Genomic DNA, 22,135 nt, shown 5'->3' on the forward strand with positions numbered 1-22,135 from the left:
AAATCTTACCCAGATACTATATTTTCTGATTGGCTATTCTCTGTATTATTTTCTTTAGCCAATTTCTTTTTTTTGATTGGCTGATAAGTGCAAGTAGGGGTAACTGCAGGCTGGAGCAATGGGCGATAAGGTCGGAAAGGAATGGGGCGTGCCAAAAGTTCTTTACAATTGGACGCAAAACCTTCCTGATTCGCATAAAAGCGAGCCATAAACTTAATCACTATTGGCCAACAAATAATTATACAAGACCAAATACCTTTCTTTCACTGTAAAAATTGCAATAATGATATTGAGAATACATTCAAAAGTACATTACCTTAAAAACCTTCTTTATGGCGCGGGTTACATGACGTCATCACCACCACGACTTTGTTTTTTTAGGGCTTATAGTTGATCAATCATTAAAAAACAAATTCAATTATTATTTTAAAGATAAAAATGTCTCCTGACACTATTAAAGTCACACTAGTTTTGTACTTTCATTTAAAGTACATACGAACTAAAGTATTTTTATTTTTATAATAATTTGACAGCAAATGTTTTTGCTGTTTAAATGAAAATATATTTATGTTTGATAAAACACTCACCATATAATTATAAAATAGGAGTTAAAACTGTCTATTAACCTTCTTTTAAGTGACATTAATCAATTAAGTAAAACAAACACCGTTTTATCCACAAAACATTTATTCAGTTGTCATTTAGATTCAGTTGTCATTTTTCAACAATTAATTTTTTGAAACGTCAATTGAATTTGTCATCAAAGGCTTCTGTTCAAAGTCAAAACTCATTCCTTCACTCATTCATACTGCAGTAGCAGTCCATAGAACAGAAGCCATCAAATCTGAATAGAACGCTGTGAAGATCCCCTTCTTTCCATTGCCGCAATATCCAGTGGTGTTTTTGTAGAGCAGCAATTCTCAAACTGTGGTCCGCGGACCACTAGTGGTCTGTCCGGGTACTGCAAGTGGTCAGTGGAAAGGCAAAATAAAATATAAAATAATATTTTTTTTTACCTTGATTTTACCAGGAAATTCCCATAAAAAATAAAAAGTAAAAGAATACGTAGGCCTATATTGATATAAAATTTAAATTAAATTGTCAAGTTATTTCGTGTTTACTAAAATAGGCTAGTGGCGCTCGGCCGTGACGTTCAAGTGCGTGCCGTTAGAACCACAACATGGATCGGTGGATAGCAACAGGTTCTTCATCAGGGCTCTCAAGCAGGGTGGGAAATTAGCACCCGACACCAGCCAATGGCTGGTACTTTTTCAAAGTGGCGGGTGACTTTGCCTTGTATACCAGCCACAGTGGCGGGTGAATTGTAAAAGATATTTTTATTGGTTACTATTTAAAACATTCCTTGTAACGGATTGGACATCTTTTGTCAAAGAATGCTGTTGCTAAGTAAAAATAATGCACTTTTGTCGAGTAACTAATTTGATTGGTTTTCAGCGCTGTGCGTCACGGACACAGCGCACGGACACGGCACTGAACGTACCGTGACACTTAGGCTATAGCTGAGCTGAGGTACAGATGAAAGGAAAATTAAAAAAATGTGGCAACATATACCCGGTGTTAAGAGGCCCGCCGCGGAGTCAGCAGTATATGAATGTACAACCTGTTGAGGGCGAAGTAAATAAAAAGTGAAGGTACTTTTCGAACAAGTGGCGCATTGATGACGAAGGGAAAACGAGGGAATGGTTAGCCTACCTTCCCGTCGAACAGTTCATGCACTGTACTTACTGTCGAACCTATGCGTCGTCCGAAAATGCAAACAATTTGTTCTTTAGAGGAACAACTAACCTTAAAATAGAGTCAATAATGAATATGACCAATTCTATTCAGAAACGTCCATGCGATCGGCAAAAAGGGCAGGCCTTTTCGGGACTACGTTTGGATGTGCAAGTAAATTAATAACTTGAAGTTGTGTTTTGTGATGGCTAGATAGCTATCGTTTTTTTAGTTTAGCGATAGTTTTAGCAGCCGCGAGTATAGGAGCCGATACCGTGTCAGTTAAACTTTTCATCTCCAATCCTATCTGTATTTGTGAGAAGTGGTGCTGTCCTGAGTTGAAAGATAGCCTACTTTACGGCTTTATTATCGAGTTAACCCTCTGGGGTCGAAAAACGCGCTGGCGCGTTTTGCTGGATTTTTTTCAAATAGCAGCAAAATACATTTAAATACTCCATCATTTATGGTCATACAGACTTAACTAATATTAAAAAATAAACTGTAAAATAACCATGCATAAAATTCTCTCAAAAATACAAACATGTACATACATGTTGCTTACATATTATGGTAGCCCTGTTTGTGCTAATAGTGCTTTTTTTTTTTTTTTTTTAAGGGCCTGCGCCCGTGAGCATCCACGGAGGAAAACATAAATTAGCTCCTGAGTGCAGCATAACTCATATTGTTAAATGGATAAAACGAATTACATATTTGTAATGGACGTCAATATTATCAAAGACACAGTTCTCATTCATAAATTTGAATTCCAGAAAAAGTGGCTGGTAAAAAATACCAGTGGCTGGTAAAATTGGGCATCCACCAGCCACTGTGGCAAAAAAAAGTTAATTTCCCACCCTGCTCTCAAGTGTCACACATTGAGCGTGACAGTCACTCATTTCGGTCTTTTGTCACACACTCCCGCCACACATTTTATTTCTCACGCAGAAAAATTATTTATAATATATTTAATATGTCGCAGCTCCCAAAATTTCTCTGGCCGTGCCGCTCTAATTATGGACCCGTCAGGAATCAAGCGTGTCTCCCCTGGTGTTGTTAGTCGAGCTAAACAATAACCAATCAGAAAATAGCACGATTGTATTTAGGTAAGATTTAATGCAACAACCAATGAAATTTTTTTTTAATTTGTCATGAAACAACCCCATCTACCCCCATCCTGATTATGCCCTCGAGCGCTTGAGTAAATAAATAAATAAAATATGTGGCAGCTGTTGTGTGCAGTAAACTTTCTTTTAACAAGCCTGTTGTACTGATGTGATGACCAGTTATAGTTTTAGTGCTAGTAAGCCTATTTAGAGGTGCGGATTAATTCAGGTAGGACTGTGTGTAGACATATTTTATTATGTGTATTATGAGGTGGTCCGCAAAAATTCTTGATTACAAATAGTGGTGCACACACACAAAAAGTTTGAGAACCCCTGTTGTAGAGGAATCCACAGGCATCACATCTGGTGAGCTTAAACTCCACCCTGTATTCCTCCCTCACATCCGGACTGACAGACTTACAGTCAACGAACAAGACTATGGTTACTGCTGATTGGCCTACGCAGTTACCAGGAGGAAACTCCTTTCACCAATGAGAAACCTTTCAACACGCCCCCTACCTCTCGCCACACCCCTACCTTTCGACACGCCCATTGCTCCAAGCTGCAGGTACCCCTGTCTCGATAAGTGGCAGGCTTGACTAAGAACTCCAGGGGAGACGCACTTGATTCCTGACGGGTCCATAGTGAGCGGCGCGGCAGAAAAAATCTGCAGCCGATTCTAAAGTTTTCATTGGTCATGTCAATCACTGTACTGATTGCCTACACCAAACACTGATCCCTAAACCTACCCGTCACTGTAACATAAACCAATGAAATCGGCTGCAGGGCGGGATTTCCGCTGAAGTGGTTTGGGGAAAAAAAACATGCGAGAAATTTTGGGCACTGCGACATTAAATATATTGTAAATAGTTTTTCCGCGTGAGAAATACAACTTGTGGCGGGAGTGCGTGACAAAAGACCGAAATTAGTGACTGTCACGCTCAATGCGTGTGTCAGGTGTGGGTAGAGGAGATGAGGCGAGGACTCAAGTGCAGAGGAATAAGGGCTTTTAATGAATAAAAAACAAAACAGACAACAAAAACTATCCCGAGGGGGAAAACAAGACAGACTAGAACAACTTGACTTGACTGAAGCACACAGCAGGGAAACACACAGTGTACATATGACGACGAAACAGCACAGGACTGCAAACACAGGGAGAATAAATAGGGAGAACAAACAGGTGGGGCAAATGTATCAATAATCAGGTAACAGGATGGGAGGGGCTAGACAATCAACAGGAGAGCACATGGCACAAGGAAACATAACAAGCCATGTGCTCACACCAAACATGACAAAAAACACAAGCACATGGCCAGTAAAACAATCACAAGCCATGTGCTCACACAAAACGAGACATGAACACGCAGCCAATGAGAACACTCATAAGCCACGTGTTCACACAAAACATGACAACATGAAAGCACACAGCTAGTGAAAACAGAAGCTGCGTGCTACACAGCACAAGACAAAACATGACATGAAAGTACATGAAACAAGGCACACAGACAAGACAAAACAGGAGTGTCAGGGCTCTGTCACAAAACAAAGAAGTAGACTAGACAGAAGTGACAGAACCCTGACAGTGTGACACTTGAGAGCCCTGTGATTGTCAATAGTGTAGAGATGCATGAAGCACAGCTCACACAGAAGTCACGTTCAAACCTAGTAGCTTTCTGTTGTTCAACATGGCGAATTTGTGTGAGCAACTTGAACCCTTTCCAAAATCTGTGTGGAGAACTTTTTTGCAGTCATGTGAAACTGCAGTCATGTGATTTTGCCCACGAAATTTCGAATAAATGTTTTTATGCCAATTCAAATTTGTACGCATAAAACAAATAACCAGAACTTTTGAGAAATACTCTCAAAACTCATATCAGTCTTCTAGAAAAATATAAAAAATAAGAGAAAAAGTAGACAAAACAACTGACATAAACAAACAACTGACCAATTTAACCGCAGTCAGCTCCATACTTGTAACTACAGGATACATATTTTTTTTGTTTTGCTTATTAGGATACATGTCCCCTCATCCCTCGCCATTGGGCCAGGTGCCGGAGCATGTGCCTAGCCCTATGTCAGGAGGAGGGCCGACCCCGCCGCAAATGTCTCAGGGTCAGTCGCCCATGATGCCCATGGATCCGCAGGGGATGGGACAGCAGGCCAGGGGTCAGTCTGCCTTCAGCCCAATCCAGCTACAGCAACTGAGGGCTCAGATCCTGGCTTATAAGATCCTGGGCCGTGGTCAGCCTCTGCCCGAAAATCTACAGTTAGCTGTGCAGGGCAAGAGGAGCCTCCCCACCATGCAGCAGCAGCCCGTCAATACTGGCCCCTACAACAGACCTCCAGGTGAATATGTTTTTGGCCATTTTGGTATTAGCCAGTAGCCTTTTATGTGCAGTTGTGCAGTTTTCTCTTGTACAATTTATAATGATTTTAAGCCTGTTGCAGCCTGAGTGTGTTGCATGCAAAATTGGTAATCATGTTAGGTTTTTTTTGCAGTTCTATTCCTTAAAATATTCAATCTTGTGCTATTTTGCTAGGTATGCCAATGCCTCATGGAGGGCCTGCGACTGGCCCGTGTCCCTCTCCAGCCATGCAGACTCTTACCCAGAGCTCTGGGCCAAAACAGTGGCCTGAAGGTGAGTGTGGGATGCATTTTTTATGTACGTTTTATTATACAGACAGTATTTTTATTATAAAAACAGATGGGGAAAAAACATTGTCTGAACTTTCTTCTTTTTTAACATTATTTGCCCAACATTTAACTGACCATTTAATTAGTCTGGCCAGTGGTTCAAATTTTGTATGGCCCCAACCAATAAATAAATAAATAAATAAAAATAAAAAGTGTTGTTATTTTTGTTGTTTTAACCATGCAACATTGTATTCTAATAAATAAGCCACCAAAATGTTAGGTAAATTTCACAAGTCTCGACTGATTCCAATTTCGATACCACAGCAAAAACTAATAGCCTAACTAATAAAAAGTTAAAAAATGATTGACGATAAGGGAGTCTTCAGTAATAAAACAAGAACAAATTAACAAGCAACACCTCAAATAAATACAACAGAACAAAGATACAAATGAATAAACAGTGCATTAGTTTTTCAGGTAAGTTTAAAAGTATTCAGGTACAGAAATTAAATAATCAAATGCAAAATAACACTGCATAGTCTTGACTATATAAATTAAATATAGATGAATCCTTGTTAAAGCTACAAAATTTGTTCAGTCAAGATCAGTGAGTGATTTTGTCTTTGTCTTAACATTAATGACAGACCTCATGTATGTATTTTAGGCTGCTGTCTCTTTAAGAGCTAATGCACGAATCCAGTATACTGATACACATATTCGTTTTCTTTCTCATCTGTTTACATTCGGTAAAAGACATAACCGACAGTGTTTACGTGAATGCTCGCAAAGAAGGGCATTTTGACAGTTTTGTTGTGTGTATTTTTCCATGCAAGTGCAAGAAGACGTGAAAGAGAGCTCAATTCCTTACACGCCATTTTGATCTCTCTTTTAAGTCTTTTAACCATTTAAATGTTTAAAATCACCTGAATTTTTACATTTACAAGGCGATGCAGCACTGGCCCGATTGGGCAAATGACAACTCCGTCAACTGTCCTGAGTGCTTTCTCCCTGGCCCCGGGCCATCGGGCAGTCATTAATGTCGAACCCTGTAAAACCACAAAAACAAATAAAAAACAGATCTTAAAATTCCAACTCAACAGTTTTATGTAATCATACAGTCACAGATCATGTTTTTTTTCCCCCCAAAATCCAAATCCATATTCTGGTTAAGCTTGAAGAATACATTTACATAATATAATATTTCTGTATACATGGTAATCAGCATATTTTGAGTTAAGACACTTCTGCACATTCTTGTCCTGCTGCTCTAATCTGCTCACTCTTGCCATATATTTATGGATCATTTAGTAATTAAATCAAAGCTGTCCCATTTATGCCAAGAAAAATGGCAGACAAAATTAAATTTGAAAGTAAACCAGTAACTAACTTTCTAAAAACAATACATTTACAAAATCTATATCTCGATTTATGTTCATTTCTTTTTATGTTTGGATGAAATCTAATATAGTCTTCTATTCGCTATAGCTCAAATATGAACAAATTCAGATTTATATGTAATATTCTTGTGCACATAAACATCGTCAAACTGCTCTATATAAGTGAAACTTAGAAAAACTTTAAATGAAAATGCTAAGGGGCAACCTTACAAAGGTTAAATCCCCCCTCTAATATGCTTTCAAATGTGCTGTCTGCATGGGAAAGTCACTGAAGTACACACAAATAAAGATCATTGTTTATGGTGAGTTAGTCTGTTTTAATTCTAATGCGCTTCTTATTGGCTATAGTTTTGTAAGATGCAGTTGATGTCAGGTCAATTGATGTTTTCACTGCATTTTATGAAATGCCCTCATGGCGGTTTGAGAAATTGACCTCAGCCAGAGATACAGATCCAGAGACTTTTCTTTTTCTTTTTCTGAACACTCTCTTGTATCATCTCTTGTGTGCATTCTCTCATTTAGGGATTGCATGCCCTTCATCCAGTTTCTTTAAAGGCATTGAACTTGACTTGAAACGGGTCATAAGAGTTTTTGTAAAGATTTTTCATTTCAGAAGTGGACGTCAGTTCACACTGTGCTTTGAACTATCTTAAAACATGCCAGCAACAGCTTTGATGTCCTCTTTGAGTATGATCAAACATCCCAACGACAATGGACTACTGAAATATATGACATTACTTATGCTGTTTCATTATGGCTCATGGTATTGATCGATCTGAAAACAGCATTGTGGATCATCACTAGAAGCTTAATGCATTTTTTCATTCAGTAGCATTTCTTTGACAGACATGACATTTTGATAAATCTCACAAGAACGTTCACAAAGCACATCTCCTGTTTTTTCAGGTCAAGGTGCAGAGACCCCCACCACTCCACAGAAGCTGGCGGTCCCAGTGCCCAGTGGCAGACCCTCTCCAGCTCCCCCCCTGGCCCCCACCGGTACACAACCTGTGCCCAGCACCTCTCTCACCTCCCAACCCCAACCTCAGCCACCGTCTGGACCAGGCCAGCCCTCTCTCATCATCCAGCTCCAGCAGAAACAGAATCGCATCACCCCGATTCAGAAGCCTCAGGGTCTGGACCCTGTCGAACTCTTGCAAGAGAGGGAATACCGGTATGTAACGAGTAATTAATTTCAACTTAATTTAAACTGGTCATTAATTGGATTTTTTCATTTTATGAGGTTTTTTGAGGTGCACTATTTTATAATAATATTATATATATATATATATATATATATAATATAACACACATATGTGTATATACAGGTCCTTCTCAAAAAATTAGCATATTGTGATAAAGTTCATTATTTTCCATAATGTAATGATAAAAATTAAACTTTCATATATTTTAGATTCATTGCACACCAACTGAAATATTTCAGGCGTTTTATTGTTTTAATACTGATGATTTTGGCATACAGCTCATGAAAACCCCAAATTCCTGTCTCAAAAAATTAGCATATTTCATCCGACCAATAAAAGAAGTGTTTTTAATACAAAAAAAAAAGTCAACCTTCAAATAATTATGTTCAGTTATGCACACAATAGTCAATACTTGGTCGGGAATCCTTTTGCAGAAATGACTGCTTCAATGCGGCGTGGCATGGAGGCAATCAGCCTGTGGCACTGCTGAGGTGTTGTGGAGGCCCAGGATGCTTCGATAGCGGCCTTAAGCTCATCCAGAGTGTTGGGTCTTGCGTCTCTCAACTTTCTCTTCACAATATCCCACAGATTCTCTATGGGGTTCAGGTCAGGAGAGTTGGCAGGCCAATTGAGCACAGTAATACCATGGTCAGTAAACCATTTACCAGTGGTTTGGCACTGTGAGCAGGTGCCAGGTCGTGCTGAAAAATGAAATCTTCATCTCCATAAAGCTTTTCAGCAGATGGAACCATGAAGTGCTCCAAAATCTCCTGATAGCTAGCTGCATTGCTGCCCTTGATAAAACACAGTGCACTAACACCAGCGGCTGACATGGCACCCCAGACCATCACTGACTGTGGGTACTTGACACTGGACTTCAGGCATTTTGGCATTTCCTTCTCCCCAGTCTTCCTCCAGACTCTGGCACCTTGATTTACGAATGACATGCAAAACTGAGCAACAGTCCAGTGCTGCTTCTCTGTAGCCCAGGTCAGGCGCTTTGCCGCTGTTTCTGGTTCAAAAGTGGCTTGACCTGGGGAATGCGGCACCTGTAGCCCATTTCCTGCACACGCCTATGCACGGTGGCTCTGGATGTTTCTACTCCTGACTCAGTCCACTGCTTCCGCAGGTCCCCCAAGGTCTGGAATCGGTCCTTCTCCACAATCTTCCTCAGGGTCCGGTCACTTCTTCTCGTTGTGCAGGGTTTTTTGCCACACCTTTTCCTTCCCACAGACTTTCCACTGAGGTGCCTTGATACAGGACTCTGGGAACAGCCTATTTGTTCAGAAATTTCTTTCTGTGTCTTACCCTCTTGCTTGAGGGTGTCAATGATGGCCTTCTGGACAGCAGTCAGGTCGGCAGGCTTACCCATGATTGCGGTTTTGAGTAATGAAACAGGCTGGGAGTTTTTAAAAGCCTCAGGAATCTTTTGCAGGTGTTTATAATTAATTAGTTGATTCAGATGATTAGGTTAATAGCTTGTTTAGAGACCATTTTCATGATATGCAAATTTTTTGAGACAGGAATTTTGGGTTTTCATGAGCTGTATGCCAAAATCATCAGTATTAAAACAATAAAAGACCTGAAATATTTCAGTTGGTGTGCAATGAATCTAAAATATATGAAAGTTTAATTTTTATCATTACATTATGGAAAATAATTAACTTTATCACAATATGCTAATTTTTTGAGAAGGACCTGTATATATATATATATGTGTGTGTATATATATATATATTATATGTGTGTGTATATATATATATATATATATATATATATTATATAATAATTTTTAAATTCATTACCTCTTTAATTTACAGTTAAAGGCAGCAAAGTTTTACCACACATTACCACAGTTAGACAATCACATTTGAGTACAGATTCAAGCCTGTAAACCTATCATCCATTGTTCTCCTGTCTCTAAAATGTCATCAGAACTATTGTTGTTTTGGGGGGTTTGTGAGCTGTAATGAATGTTAGAGGAGGGTGAGGAACCCTCTGAGGTTTCTGAAAGTTACTCAGAACTTGGTTGATTACACTGGCTTGCACAGTCTGAAACAACAGAAAGGTGTTAATTGTTTGATGTACCTTGAGCTCACCAACACACACTTTTTTTAACACCGTCTGTACCATCTATTTTTTTTTTTTTACGGAGTGAAAGTTTCAGATCTTGCTGGTGATTTATAATTTGGAGAATTCTACGGTTACTAGAAATTATTAATGTCTAGAACGTTCACCTTCAAAGACATCTCTGTTCGACAATAAGTCTGGTGATATGTGCTTGTTTGACGGTTTTTGCTTTCATTTTTTCACTTAATGACCACTTGAAATCTCTGTTATTCTTTAAAAAAAAAAAAGATAGTGCTAGTATTCAGTACATCTGTCCTTCTCATTTATGTTCAAAGACTTCAGGCCAGGATTGCTCACAGAATTCAGGAGCTGGAGAATCTTCCGGGGTCGCTGCCACCTGATCTGAGGACGAAAGCAACCGTGGAGCTGAAGGCCTTAAGACTGCTCAACTTCCAGCGGCAGGTTTGTCAATGACATGACACTCATTTTTTGTCTTATCTATTCATTTATTTAAAAAATTCATACATTTTCTGTATTAAAATGTAAATGTTATTATTCTGTATAAAATTTGTGATATTTTTTCGGGGGCATACACGTGATGCAACTGTCTGATATCACAAAAAAACAAAAACAAAAAAAAAAACAGAATTTTGGAAAAGAACATTTATTAAGTAGTTTAGGATAATCTTTAAACTTCTCAACTGCTTTTTAATATTAATGTCATTTGGTGCAAAGATATTTATGAAATAATATTTCATGAAATTTGTTAAAAAATGTCTTACCTTAAAACAATATTTTTTTAAACTTTTTTATTGAAAATAGGGATTACGAGTTTTTAGGATGTAAGGAAATGATGTTATGTCTTTTTTATTGATGGTCACACAATAGGTTTTTAGATTTATAGAATTTAAGTTTTTTTTTTTAAACGGTCTAAAAGTGTTTCAGAACCATTAACATACTTGCATATCTTTGTCCCAGAAATAAATGTCAATAATAATAATGAAAATAATAAGTGCTCTAATAATTTTCTCTTTCACTGGTGCATATAATTGATACAATTTAGATAAAAGCATATTTCCAGTAATGTATTACACATCATTTGGGAGACACTTCTAATGAGAATATCTCAGGTTTACCTTTGCTTTACAAGTCATGAAATAATTTACAATAAGACAAGTGAAAATTGCTCATGCATATTTTTGATTTGCTGGTTCCATTGAGCTTTGTCCTATTCACATTGTGTGGATGGTGATAGTGTCCAAAGTTGTGCTATGAATGTTTAATTTACACTGTGCAATAAAATGCACCATTAGAGGGCACCCTTGTTGTATTCACTCAGTCTCCTCACAATTCACAGCCTTGCTCTGCTATAATTAACTATCATGAACAAAATATGTGTGAAATGCATCAGAATATGATTATCATTTGATGAAGCTCATTAGCTTAATGCATTTTGCCACAGATGACTATGATTGGGTTTTTTTCTCTCACAGCTGAGGCTAGATGTTGTAGCCTGCATGCGCCGAGACACAACTCTGGAGACGGCCCTGAACTCCAAGGCCTACAAGCGCAGCAAGAGACAGACCCTGAGAGAAGCTCGCATGACTGAGAAACTAGAGAAGCAGCAGAAAATCGAGCAGGAGAGGAAGCGCCGACAGAAACACCAGGTGATCAATGAATGATCAGTGTACTAAGTGTGATCAAATACATGGACTAAGCATACTCAATGTATTGATAAAACAATAGACAAGCTCCCACAGCAAAATGCTCCTATACACAATTCATGTTCTTACATTTTGACTACTGATAAAGTTCAGGGCTTCAGACTGTGACCATATGGTCACATTTTGCGACCATTTGTCCTGCTGGTGTGACACAATTTTGTTAGAGGTAGCACTGATGCTGGCAGCACGTTGCTCAACTGATAAGACCTGCCATTTCTGTTACATATGAGAAACATCTAAAGACAAATGAAACGCAACTGCACCACTCATTTGAGTTGTGCTGCGAGGACCGTTTATCAGCTCGGGGCAGTAAAACACTCAGAGCAGGTTTACTCGCGGGACGATCTCGAGCATGTGAAACCCTTACTACACAGAGCTGGGATTAGTAAGATCCAGTGGGAAGCATTCAAATTCGGGCCAGAATTCTGTTATAAAACACGCATACTGTATCATGTCAAACAGTGCTGACGTGGAAACCAGGATAAACATTGTGCCATGAAATTATAGAAAGCATTTCAGTCCACAAATCACCAACATTCACCATGGATTTAATGTAGTTACTCTAACCGTAACCACGTATGGTGGCAGAAATAGTCGAATGTTTTAGTTTTTTTACATTAGGTTATTCATATCATGGTTTGTACAAATTTTTGAGAGTGAAATTCAGGCACTTTTCAAGGGCTTTCAAGTGCTTCAAACTTTTTCCAGCACTTCAAACCTCTGAATATCATCTAATTATAATGTTATTTTTAATGTGATGATTTATAACACTAAAAGTTTAAAGAAGTCGGAAAACTAACAGAGTAGCACTTGTTTGCCATTTCCACTCCCTAATATATGGAAAAAAGTCGAAAGTCACAAAGTCTCATGAAAAACAAAAATTTTCTTCAAATTGTGACTGAATTACACAGAAAACAAGTAAAGATAGCTCCTTTAATAATCACTGAAGCTGTCTGCCAGTTCAGTATGATACAATAGAAGACCAATGGTCAATTTAAGAGTATAGAATATTAAAATGTTCCATAAAGATGAGGTTTTTGCACGTTACTGTTGTTAATCATCAATCAAGTTCAGTGCCTCAACTTTTAAATTTCCAATAAACAAACATGTAATTTTATTAGTAACTGTACTTATTAATGAAAAACAATAGTAATTTTATGGTTAAATTAACTTTATGATAAATTTTCCCCCGGCTACCAAATCAGGCTACCAAATCAACTTAGTGGCACCAGTGCCATTGCTTTCAAATGTTAGTCTGGAGCCCTAAGGGAGCTTTTAAGAGCGGTCATATCATGAGGAATCAAATTTCCTTGGCCTGCCAAGTCAAGCTGAGCCAATAAGAAGGATCTAGGATAACGCTCTCCTAAACACCAGAATAACTATGGAGACTAAAAGGATTGAAAATTGCTCTTCCTGAGACCTGACCATCTGCCTGACCTTCTGAAGAATCCTAGCTGTAGAAACGAGTGGCTGAAGTTTACTAAGATGTCTTTAAAACATTTCCATCTGACATTAACAGTTTGTGCTGCACATTTGATCCAGATTGTTTATGAACCTGTTAATTTTAACTTTCCATTCACCAAAGAATCCTGAAAAAAAAAAAAAATCTGTTTCCACAAAAATATTCAGCAGCGCAACTGATTTCAACATTTCAATAAGAAATATTTTTGAGAAGAAAATCAGCATATTAGAATGATTTCTGAAGGATCATTTGTCACTGAAGACTGGAGTAATGATGCTGAATGATGAATTTTCAGCTTTGCCACCACAGGAATTAAATGCATTTTTAAAATATATTAAAATAGATTACAGTAATTTTAAATTGTAATAATATTTCACATTACTGGTTTTACTGTATTTTTTCTTTAAAAAAAATTAAGCAAAAAAAAAAATTTATTAAAAAAATGTATATGACCTGTTTAGAACACAAATGGTTGAGGAGTTTTAAAGTGGCTTTGCTCTTTGATTCATGATGTGTCATTTTTTACTTCTTGTAGGAGTATCTCAACAGCATTCTGCAGCATGCAAAAGATTTCAAGGAATATCACAGGTCCATCTCTGGAAAAAATCAAAAGCTGTCCAAGGCCATTGCTACCTGGCACACTAACACCGAGAGAGAGCAGAAGAAGGAGACTGAAAGAATCGAGAAAGAGAGGATGAGGAGACTGATGGTATGAAGCACCATTTCTTGCATCATTATAAAACTTTCTGTTTCATTGTCTTCGCTGCCTTCACATTAAAAATGGGCATACACCACAACATACTGTCCAGTTCTAGAACAAATCACTTAACTGGTGCCTTTTCTTCTATTGATCATAAATTCATTCTTTTTAATTAATTACTTTAATGATTTAATTAACTGATTCTGATTGGTGCTTCACTCTGAATCAAACACAGAGTCTTATCAAACACAGAGATTTAATCATAGCCTGAACTCACTACTACACTGAATTGGCTCAGATGACTTTCTCGCATATATCTCGAACTGAGAACTAGTACTGTGTTTTAAAATGTTAAAAATGAAAAATAAAAAACAAAGATACACATTTTCCCTTAAAGATTCTCATTGGCTCTCTGTCGGTTTTCCTAGGCTGAGGATGAAGAAGGTTACAGGAAGCTAATTGACCAGAAGAAGGACAAGCGTCTTGCCTACCTTCTACAACAGACTGATGAATATGTGGCCAACCTGACTGAGCTTGTCTATGAGCACAAGGCTGCTCAGGCAGCAAAGGAGAAGAAGAGGAAGAGAAAGAAGAAAAAGGTATAGAAAATATGCTATAGAAAAGAATCCATAAAATCACTTATTCTCAAGTTTGATGTAGTACAGTATACAGTTTTATTAGGTTCAATTCCGTTTATACCACTGTGTTGTTTTTTTTACGATCATCAAACACTCAATGCTTGCTTATTTCTGTCATGTTTAACCTTCAGAAGGAAGCTGGTGATGCCGAAGGAATGGGTGCCATCGGGCCTGATGGAGAGGTAAGTAAATTGCTATGAAAATGAAAGCAGAGTAGATGTGAATAACAGACTGATGTTTGATCCTAATGGTAAACTTACTCTGTCAAACCTAATCTAACATAGCCTGTCACAGAAAACCTGCTTTTATGTTTACTTATTCGTGCAGCCCATAGATGAGAACAGCCAGATGAGTGAGCTGCCAGTCAAAGTCATTCAGACAGAGACTGGGAAAGTGCTGCAGGGGACAGATGCCCCCAAGTCCAGTCAGTTAGAGGCTTGGCTCGAGATGAACCCTGGGTAAGCTGTCCTCACATTGCATCATCTGTGTGTCTGGTAATTGAAAACATTTCCATAAAAGTATGACCAGTCACTTGGATTGAGCTGTGAAGCTGCAGTGAGCCATGAGTTTACAAGCACTATGGGGAAGAAAATAATGAAAGGGATGCACTGAAATTTTAGTCACTGTAGAAAAGGGAAAATATGCTACTCGACTACTCACCAAATAAATAAATACATAGACATTGAATATAATTTGTGTAGAAATTATTGTGCATGTATATCATCCTAAAGCCTCTGCTTAGAACATAATAATTATAATAATAATAATAACACAATAATATGTTGTACAGACTCGATATACCGCCCAGCCCTGATGGAGGTGCCGCAATAATGTGCAATATGTGAAAAATAATGTTGTTTTGAACATTAAAGCATTTTAACCTATTCTAGTACAACATTCTGAGTGCAACGGCCAAAAATCAACATCCAGTCAAGTCATAGAACCAAATCCTTTTTCAACAAACTGTTACACTCGGAGACAGGGAATAAAATTCATTTGTTAACCGATTAACATTTTATTTTTGTGTAATCACTTATGAAATCTTTTTTTTTAAATGAAATTGCATAGAAATAATAATGTTACAATTTTGCAAAAATTTGCTTTTTCATGTGTCCATGCATTTTGGATAAAAAATACCTATCCAACAGAGACTGTAGCTTTGTGCAAACCTCCTGTGTACCATATTTTAATTTAGAAATGGGGAAAAAAGCTTTGATAACAAGTACCTTTTTAAGCTTGTGTTGTCAATAAACCCTTTTCAGGCTTCAAGTGTTTACTAGTGCATTATGCCCTTTTAAACAGCTATGAAGTTGCTCCACGGTCAGACAGTGAAGAGAGTGGCTCGGAATTTGAAGATGAGGTGAGTGTTCTCTTATTTCTGCTCATTGAGCATTATCAGCTCCTTGGTGTGGAGTGAGTCATACATAAGTACACAAACTGACACACATTATTATCCTTTTCTCTGCATTCATAAAGCATCTCCCATAAGCTTTTTCAGTATCTACCTTAGTAGCCTCTTTCTTTCAGAATATGCCGCTATATTGTGTAACTCAAGCAATCACAGTGCATTAAATGAGCTTAATCCGCTTATACTCCTTTTTTAGGATGATGACGAGGTGGTCTCCAGAGCCGAATCCGAAGAAAAGAAAGTCGTCGATCCCAACAGTGATGAAGTATCTGAAAGAGCAGCCAAGCACATCATAGAGTATGTTGCCTGTTATCACTTCAATAAAAAAAAATGTCTTGTTGAACTGGATTGAACTTAAAATGTACAGGGGGGTTCAAAAGTTTCTATTTAGCAATTTTCTGATTTTCTACACTTTTTTGCATTGCAAATTATATTATCCGTTTGACGAGTAAAGCGAAAAGTGCAATTTAAAGGGATGGTTCACCCAAAAAATACTCACCCTTAAGTTGTTTCGAACCTTATTCATTTCTTTCTTCTGCTGAACACAAAAGAAAATTTTTTGAAGATTGTTTCCATCCAAACAGTTGATGCGCTCCATTGACTTCCATATATTTTTTCCCCCATACTATGGAAGTCAATGGGTCCCATCAAATGTTTGGTTACAAGCATTCTTCAAAATATCTGTTGTGTTCAGTAGGGCTGGTCCGAATACCATTTTTTGAGCTTCGAAGCTTCGGTAGTAATGAACATCCAATATTCGAAGCTTCGGAATCTCTAGCCTATGTCTGTGTGTCCGTTGTATTTTGATTATTTCGAGAACCGTTCATCCAAACGACTTCACAAGGGAGTGCAGTGTAGTATTTGGTGCAATATAGGTAGACAGACGAGACGCGACACGTTCAGAATTAATAAACTTTTAATAAACTACAGAACAGTCTTTTAACTTAAGCAATATTTTTAATAAGGTAGTCTTATAATATTTTTCTCACTGACAAAGTAGGGTAGATTTAAATAAATAAAAACAAAATTTAAATAAATAAAAACGAAATTTATATAAATAAAAACGAAATTTAAATATAGAAAAACGAAATTTAAATAAAGAAAAACGAAAAATAAACGTGACGTCCCAGTAAAATCTCAAAGTCTCCTATATTTAGCTGTAGATTCATTTAGATTGATAAGGGTAAAAAGGATAATACATTTTGTTTCTATTATTCTATGTTCCACAATGTCAAAGCAACGCAGCTTAACCCAAAATACAAGCTCATGCATGCCCTTCTGTCCATACAAACTCCGCTGTTCTGCACTCTAGTCAGAGAATACTCCCGTTGCAGGAACACATTTAGTAGTCCAAGAAGAAGCAAATATATTTATTAAGTAGATATAACGAAGTTATATGTTAAGTATTATATTTCACCAGATTTTATAGTGTAAAACATATTCAAGCGCGAATGAGAACCGTTTCGAGGGGGATGCCAGGTGTGCAAAAAAATAAAAATAAAATAATATTCGAATTTCAAATTTTCAAATCGAATACCAACAAACCGAACGAATATTCGAATATCCGGGTCCAGCCCTAGTGTTCAGCAGAAGAAAGAAGTTCATACAGGTTTGGAATAACTTGAGAATGAGCAAATGATGACAGAATTTTCATTTTTGGGTGAACTATCCCTTTAAGTATATCTCTCAGTATTTTTTCTTTATCTACAGCTGCATTTGAGCTGCAAGTTTAGTTTGTGTAAAACCTTATGATCATGTGATCCAGCATGATTTGTGATGATTTGAGACGAGCTTCTTAAGATTCAAGGGAACCATGAACATCTGACCGTCTTTACAAAGAGTCACATGTCAATGTCTCAAATGTAATCTGATTAGTGATAAAAACTACAGTGCAGAACTGTAAATTTATTTTTGTCATAACGTTTATTTGTTTGAATTAAATTAGTTTATTTCCAGGTTAAATTTGAATTTGTTCTCAAACTTTTAAACCTCACTGCACATGCTATAATTATTTGGGAATAAATGAAAGATAATTGAAAGTGCCAGATGGGGTTACAGTGTCTCGGGAACAGCTGATCTCCTGGGATTTTCTCACTCAACAATCTCTAGAGTTTACAGAGAGTGCTGTGAACTCTAAAAAGCACCCAGTGAGCAGAGGTTCTGTGGGTAAAAAGTCCTTATCAATGAGATGAATGGGCTGTCAGGAAGGCGAAGTACACCCCCACCCCCTCACACACACACACACACACACATTACAGTAGTGCTGTGCAGGAGAGATTGTCTGAATGCACAACACATTCAACCTTGAACTGGGTGGGTTATAGCAACAGAAGAGCACAACAGGTTTCGAAATATAAATCCATAGATGTGTTCTGCTTTGTGTCTGTGGATCATGCTGATGGTGTTAGGAAATACAAACTAAGCATTGTATGAATGGCACGGTCTACTTGCGTATTGTTAGTAGTCGGCAGAACCTCTGATCACATTCACAAAAATGTGGGTCTTTTTATGTAAAGCCATTTGTGAAGACATAAGGCATGTGTCATTTCAAGCTGGTTTAAAATGTCCACCAGTTTTTAACACGAGCGTCTTTGGTGGACTGGCAGATCATGTCAACATGGACCAGAATCTCTATAGATTGTTTCCAGCACCTTGTTGAATACTTGCTGTGAAGAATTCCGTTCTACCCATTTAAATGTATGGATTCGGCAGACGCTGAATATTCAGTATTACATTGGATTCTAAATGTTTTATCAGTACATGGGTCCTCCAGGAACTGAATTCATGACTTTTGCATTGATAGTTAATTGATCATTATTAAAGTGGCCACAGGCTGTATATAGAGCATATTGCATAGTTCTATTCCCCTTTAAAGTGTTCAAGTTTTAGTTTATTTATTCTAAATAGCAAACAAACAAAAGTTTTAGTGAAAGGTGAAGTTTTACTGAGCTTGTAAATGTTATTGCAAGTGAACTAAGGACCTGCTCTGTTTGAACTTAATATTTAAAAAATAAACAGCTACATAGCATTATTTGACAAATAAATACTGGGTAACATGGCAGGTGTTATTTTTTTATTTCAATTTAACTGCCATTGCGGTATGTGGTGTGGTAAAACAGTATGTTAAAGGATTAGTTTATCCAAAAATGGTTGTGATATTCAATATTCATGAGTCATCCCTATGTCATAAGACTCCGGTTTATCTTCAAAACACCCAGAACTTTTTTTTAATCTTAAAATAGTTCATAAAGAGAATGTGGGGGAAAAGAATACATAAAAATCAAGCAGTTTAATTCAGATTTTTTTTAAGAGACACAATCGCTTCACATGATGAACCGATTTAATTTTGCCGTTTTTTCATTTATAAAAACTCATCGACACATCAAATATGGTAAACAGAAGCTCAAATGCTTACTTGAGAACCAATGATTTTTGATGCGTGAACGTTTTCTTTACTTGGAATTTCAATGGATCGACAACTATGGTGAGAGAATATAAACAATATCTTAATTTATGTTTCAAAAATGTCGAAAGTCTTATGGAATAATGACCCTGGGTCATTCTAAACCCCGGGTAAACTGGATCCTGGGTTATCTTGCTTCACGTTTCACATTGTTTCATAATTTACACTGGGTTAACAATTAATCCTGGGTATTCATAAGCTGACGTTTCACATTGCACATTCCTAAACCCTGGGTTAACGTTCTTATTTGCATATTTGCGGGATCAGTGCCATTGATTAGATGAACGCAGAACTCGACCTGTTTACAGAAAAGCTAAATTACAAGTGTGAAACGCTCCTTTACCTGAGGTTAAAAGCAGTGTTTAGAACGACGATAACCCGGGGTTAAGCGCAGTTTGAAAAGCCCTAATGAGAATGTGTAAGTGAGAAAATAATTTTTAGTTTTGGATGAACTATCCTTTTAATGTTGAATTCTGTGTTGCAGTTCTGCTAAACAGGATGTAGATGACGAGTACAGTGTTCAGGCGGGAGAGACCAGCTCCCAGTCTTACTATGGAGTGGCCCATGCAGTCATAGAGAGGGTGGACAAACAGTCCACCCTTCTGATCAACGGGACCCTCAAACATTACCAGGTAAAGCAACCAATAAACCAAGCTTTAAATAGACACCTCCACAGATACATTATTCTTGGAATACATCTTCTCTGAAGAGACCTGTGTAGGTTTAAATGATATTTCAAGGGATTATACTCTAGAAATGGAAGAGGCTGCAGGAAAGAAATCACTCAGAGAGGAAATTTCAAAAATTTAGCAGCTTGTATTGAATCTGTTATAACCTTTGGGCAGTAATGGATTTCAAAAGGAGAAACAGACCTGTTATCTCCTGTTTATCCTTTGAAAGAATTAAGTGAGCACTTGGATTCATGCTTTATTAATTCCACTCGGCATCTGTGAAAAACAGTTGGATCTATTGTGCCATGTTTTGGAATCTGTGTGTCGTGTGTCTGCTTGTTTGTCTGTTTGTGATGCTTTTAAGATATTACCGTCGAATAATGCAAATCTTTTTGCTCAGATCCAGGGTCTGGAATGGATGGTGTCTCTGTACAACAACAACCTGAATGGTATTCTGGCCGATGAGATGGGTCTGGGGAAGACCATTCAAACTATCGCCCTTATAACCTATCTGATGGAAAACAAGAGGCTTAATGGGCCGTACCTCATCATCGTACCGCTCTCGTAAGTGCAACTAGCAAGCTGTAAATAACGTGATAAGAGGTGTAATCAAGTGAAATGTTTGAGAGGATTTGCAGTGTAATGGCTTCATTAGGTAGCTAAACACTATTACACACAGTTCAGTTGACCTCTGATGACTGAAAACGCTGTGATAGTGGTTTATGATGTTGCATTTTTAAGGTGACATATGGCAGTGCTTCAAGTCACTGAACAGTTATCATATTGATCATGCATGGTTAGTTGGACATTGAATTAAATGGTACAACAAATAGTTCAACATATTGTTACAATATTTGTGTAGTTTGTCTTGTTTTCTCGATTGCAAAAGGCTCTATAGGGTATGGTGAAAATGACCCTGAGTATCATGTTTTAGCTTTCAGTTATTTTGATTGATTTGTGCAACAGCCATAAATGTCCTCAAACAGCTTTACCTCACACCTATTATTAACTCTGCTCCACAATCACACCACCACATATCATTTCAAGAAATGACTTAGTTTAGAGGAAAAACGTTTATTCGTTTATTCCTTCTAGTACAAAAAAAATGACAATATTGATTTTCGTTTTTTCATAGGACTTTGTCCAACTGGGTTTATGAGTTGGACAAGTGGGCACCAAGTATTGTGAAAATTTCCTACAAGGTAGTCATTGATTTTTTCTTATCAGTATGTATAGTTACTGTGGACAATTAAATTTTATGATGTAATATAGCATAAAGGTTATAAAATCAGTTAATTGCGATTTCTGTTTTAATTTGTTGAAGGGCACACCATCAATGCGGAGGTCTTTTGTGCCGCAGCTCCGCAGTGGGAAGTTTAATGTCCTTATAACCACCTACGAGTACATCATTAAAGACAAGCACATTCTCGCCAAGGTAAAGGCCATGCATTTGCGTTTGCATTTGCAGACACTTTCATCTAAAGTGCACTCTTCAATTTAAAAGTTTGGGGTCAGTATTACAATTTAAAATAACTGTTTTTTAATTTATTTTAATATATTTTAAAATATAATTTACTCCTGTGGTGGTAAAGCTGAATTATCAGAGGCATATTCCATGCTTTAGTGTCACATGATCCTTCAGAAATCATTCTAATATGCCGATTAGCTTTTTTTTTTTTTTCGTTATTCTTTGAATAGAAAGTTCAAAAGAACAGCATTTGTTTAAAATATTAAACAGTACAAAAGTCTTTACTATAAGAATTGAGAAATGCCGGGCAGTCTGTTGAGGAACAACCAAAGTTAATTTCTAAAACAAAAAAACAACAACAACTTTCTGACCCCAAACTCTCGAACGATAGTGTACTTTTAATCTGTTCCTGCATTTCCTGGGACTTGAACACATGGTCTTGGAGTGGCACATG

General features: G+C 37.3%; 1 protein-coding gene across 2 annotated transcripts in view; it reads left to right on the top strand.

Annotated features, from left to right (window-relative positions):
- smarca2 (SWI/SNF related BAF chromatin remodeling complex subunit ATPase 2) overlaps nt 1-22,135 on the top strand; it is a 54,308-nt gene that overhangs the window by 3,042 nt on the left and 29,131 nt on the right. For both annotated transcript variants that reach the window (XM_077231553.1, XM_077231552.1), the window contains exons 4-18: nt 4,854-5,186; nt 5,381-5,479; nt 7,779-8,046; nt 10,483-10,609; nt 11,641-11,814; nt 13,869-14,042; nt 14,462-14,632; nt 14,803-14,853; nt 14,999-15,129; nt 15,974-16,031; nt 16,276-16,376; nt 20,027-20,174; nt 20,614-20,777; nt 21,349-21,415; nt 21,538-21,648. In XM_077231553.1, the coding sequence (XP_077087668.1) occupies nt 4,854-5,186; nt 5,381-5,479; nt 7,779-8,046; nt 10,483-10,609; nt 11,641-11,814; nt 13,869-14,042; nt 14,462-14,632; nt 14,803-14,853; nt 14,999-15,129; nt 15,974-16,031; nt 16,276-16,376; nt 20,027-20,174; nt 20,614-20,777; nt 21,349-21,415; nt 21,538-21,648 (2,177 nt within the window). The remainder of the gene's footprint in view (nt 1-4,853; nt 5,187-5,380; nt 5,480-7,778; nt 8,047-10,482; nt 10,610-11,640; nt 11,815-13,868; nt 14,043-14,461; nt 14,633-14,802; nt 14,854-14,998; nt 15,130-15,973; nt 16,032-16,275; nt 16,377-20,026; nt 20,175-20,613; nt 20,778-21,348; nt 21,416-21,537; nt 21,649-22,135) is intronic.

This window comes from Siphateles boraxobius, unplaced genomic scaffold (genome assembly GCF_051911475.1).
Source record: "Siphateles boraxobius isolate OS27281-9 unplaced genomic scaffold, OSU_SipBor_1 16, whole genome shotgun sequence".
Classification (NCBI taxonomy): domain Eukaryota; kingdom Metazoa; phylum Chordata; class Actinopteri; order Cypriniformes; family Leuciscidae; genus Siphateles; species Siphateles boraxobius.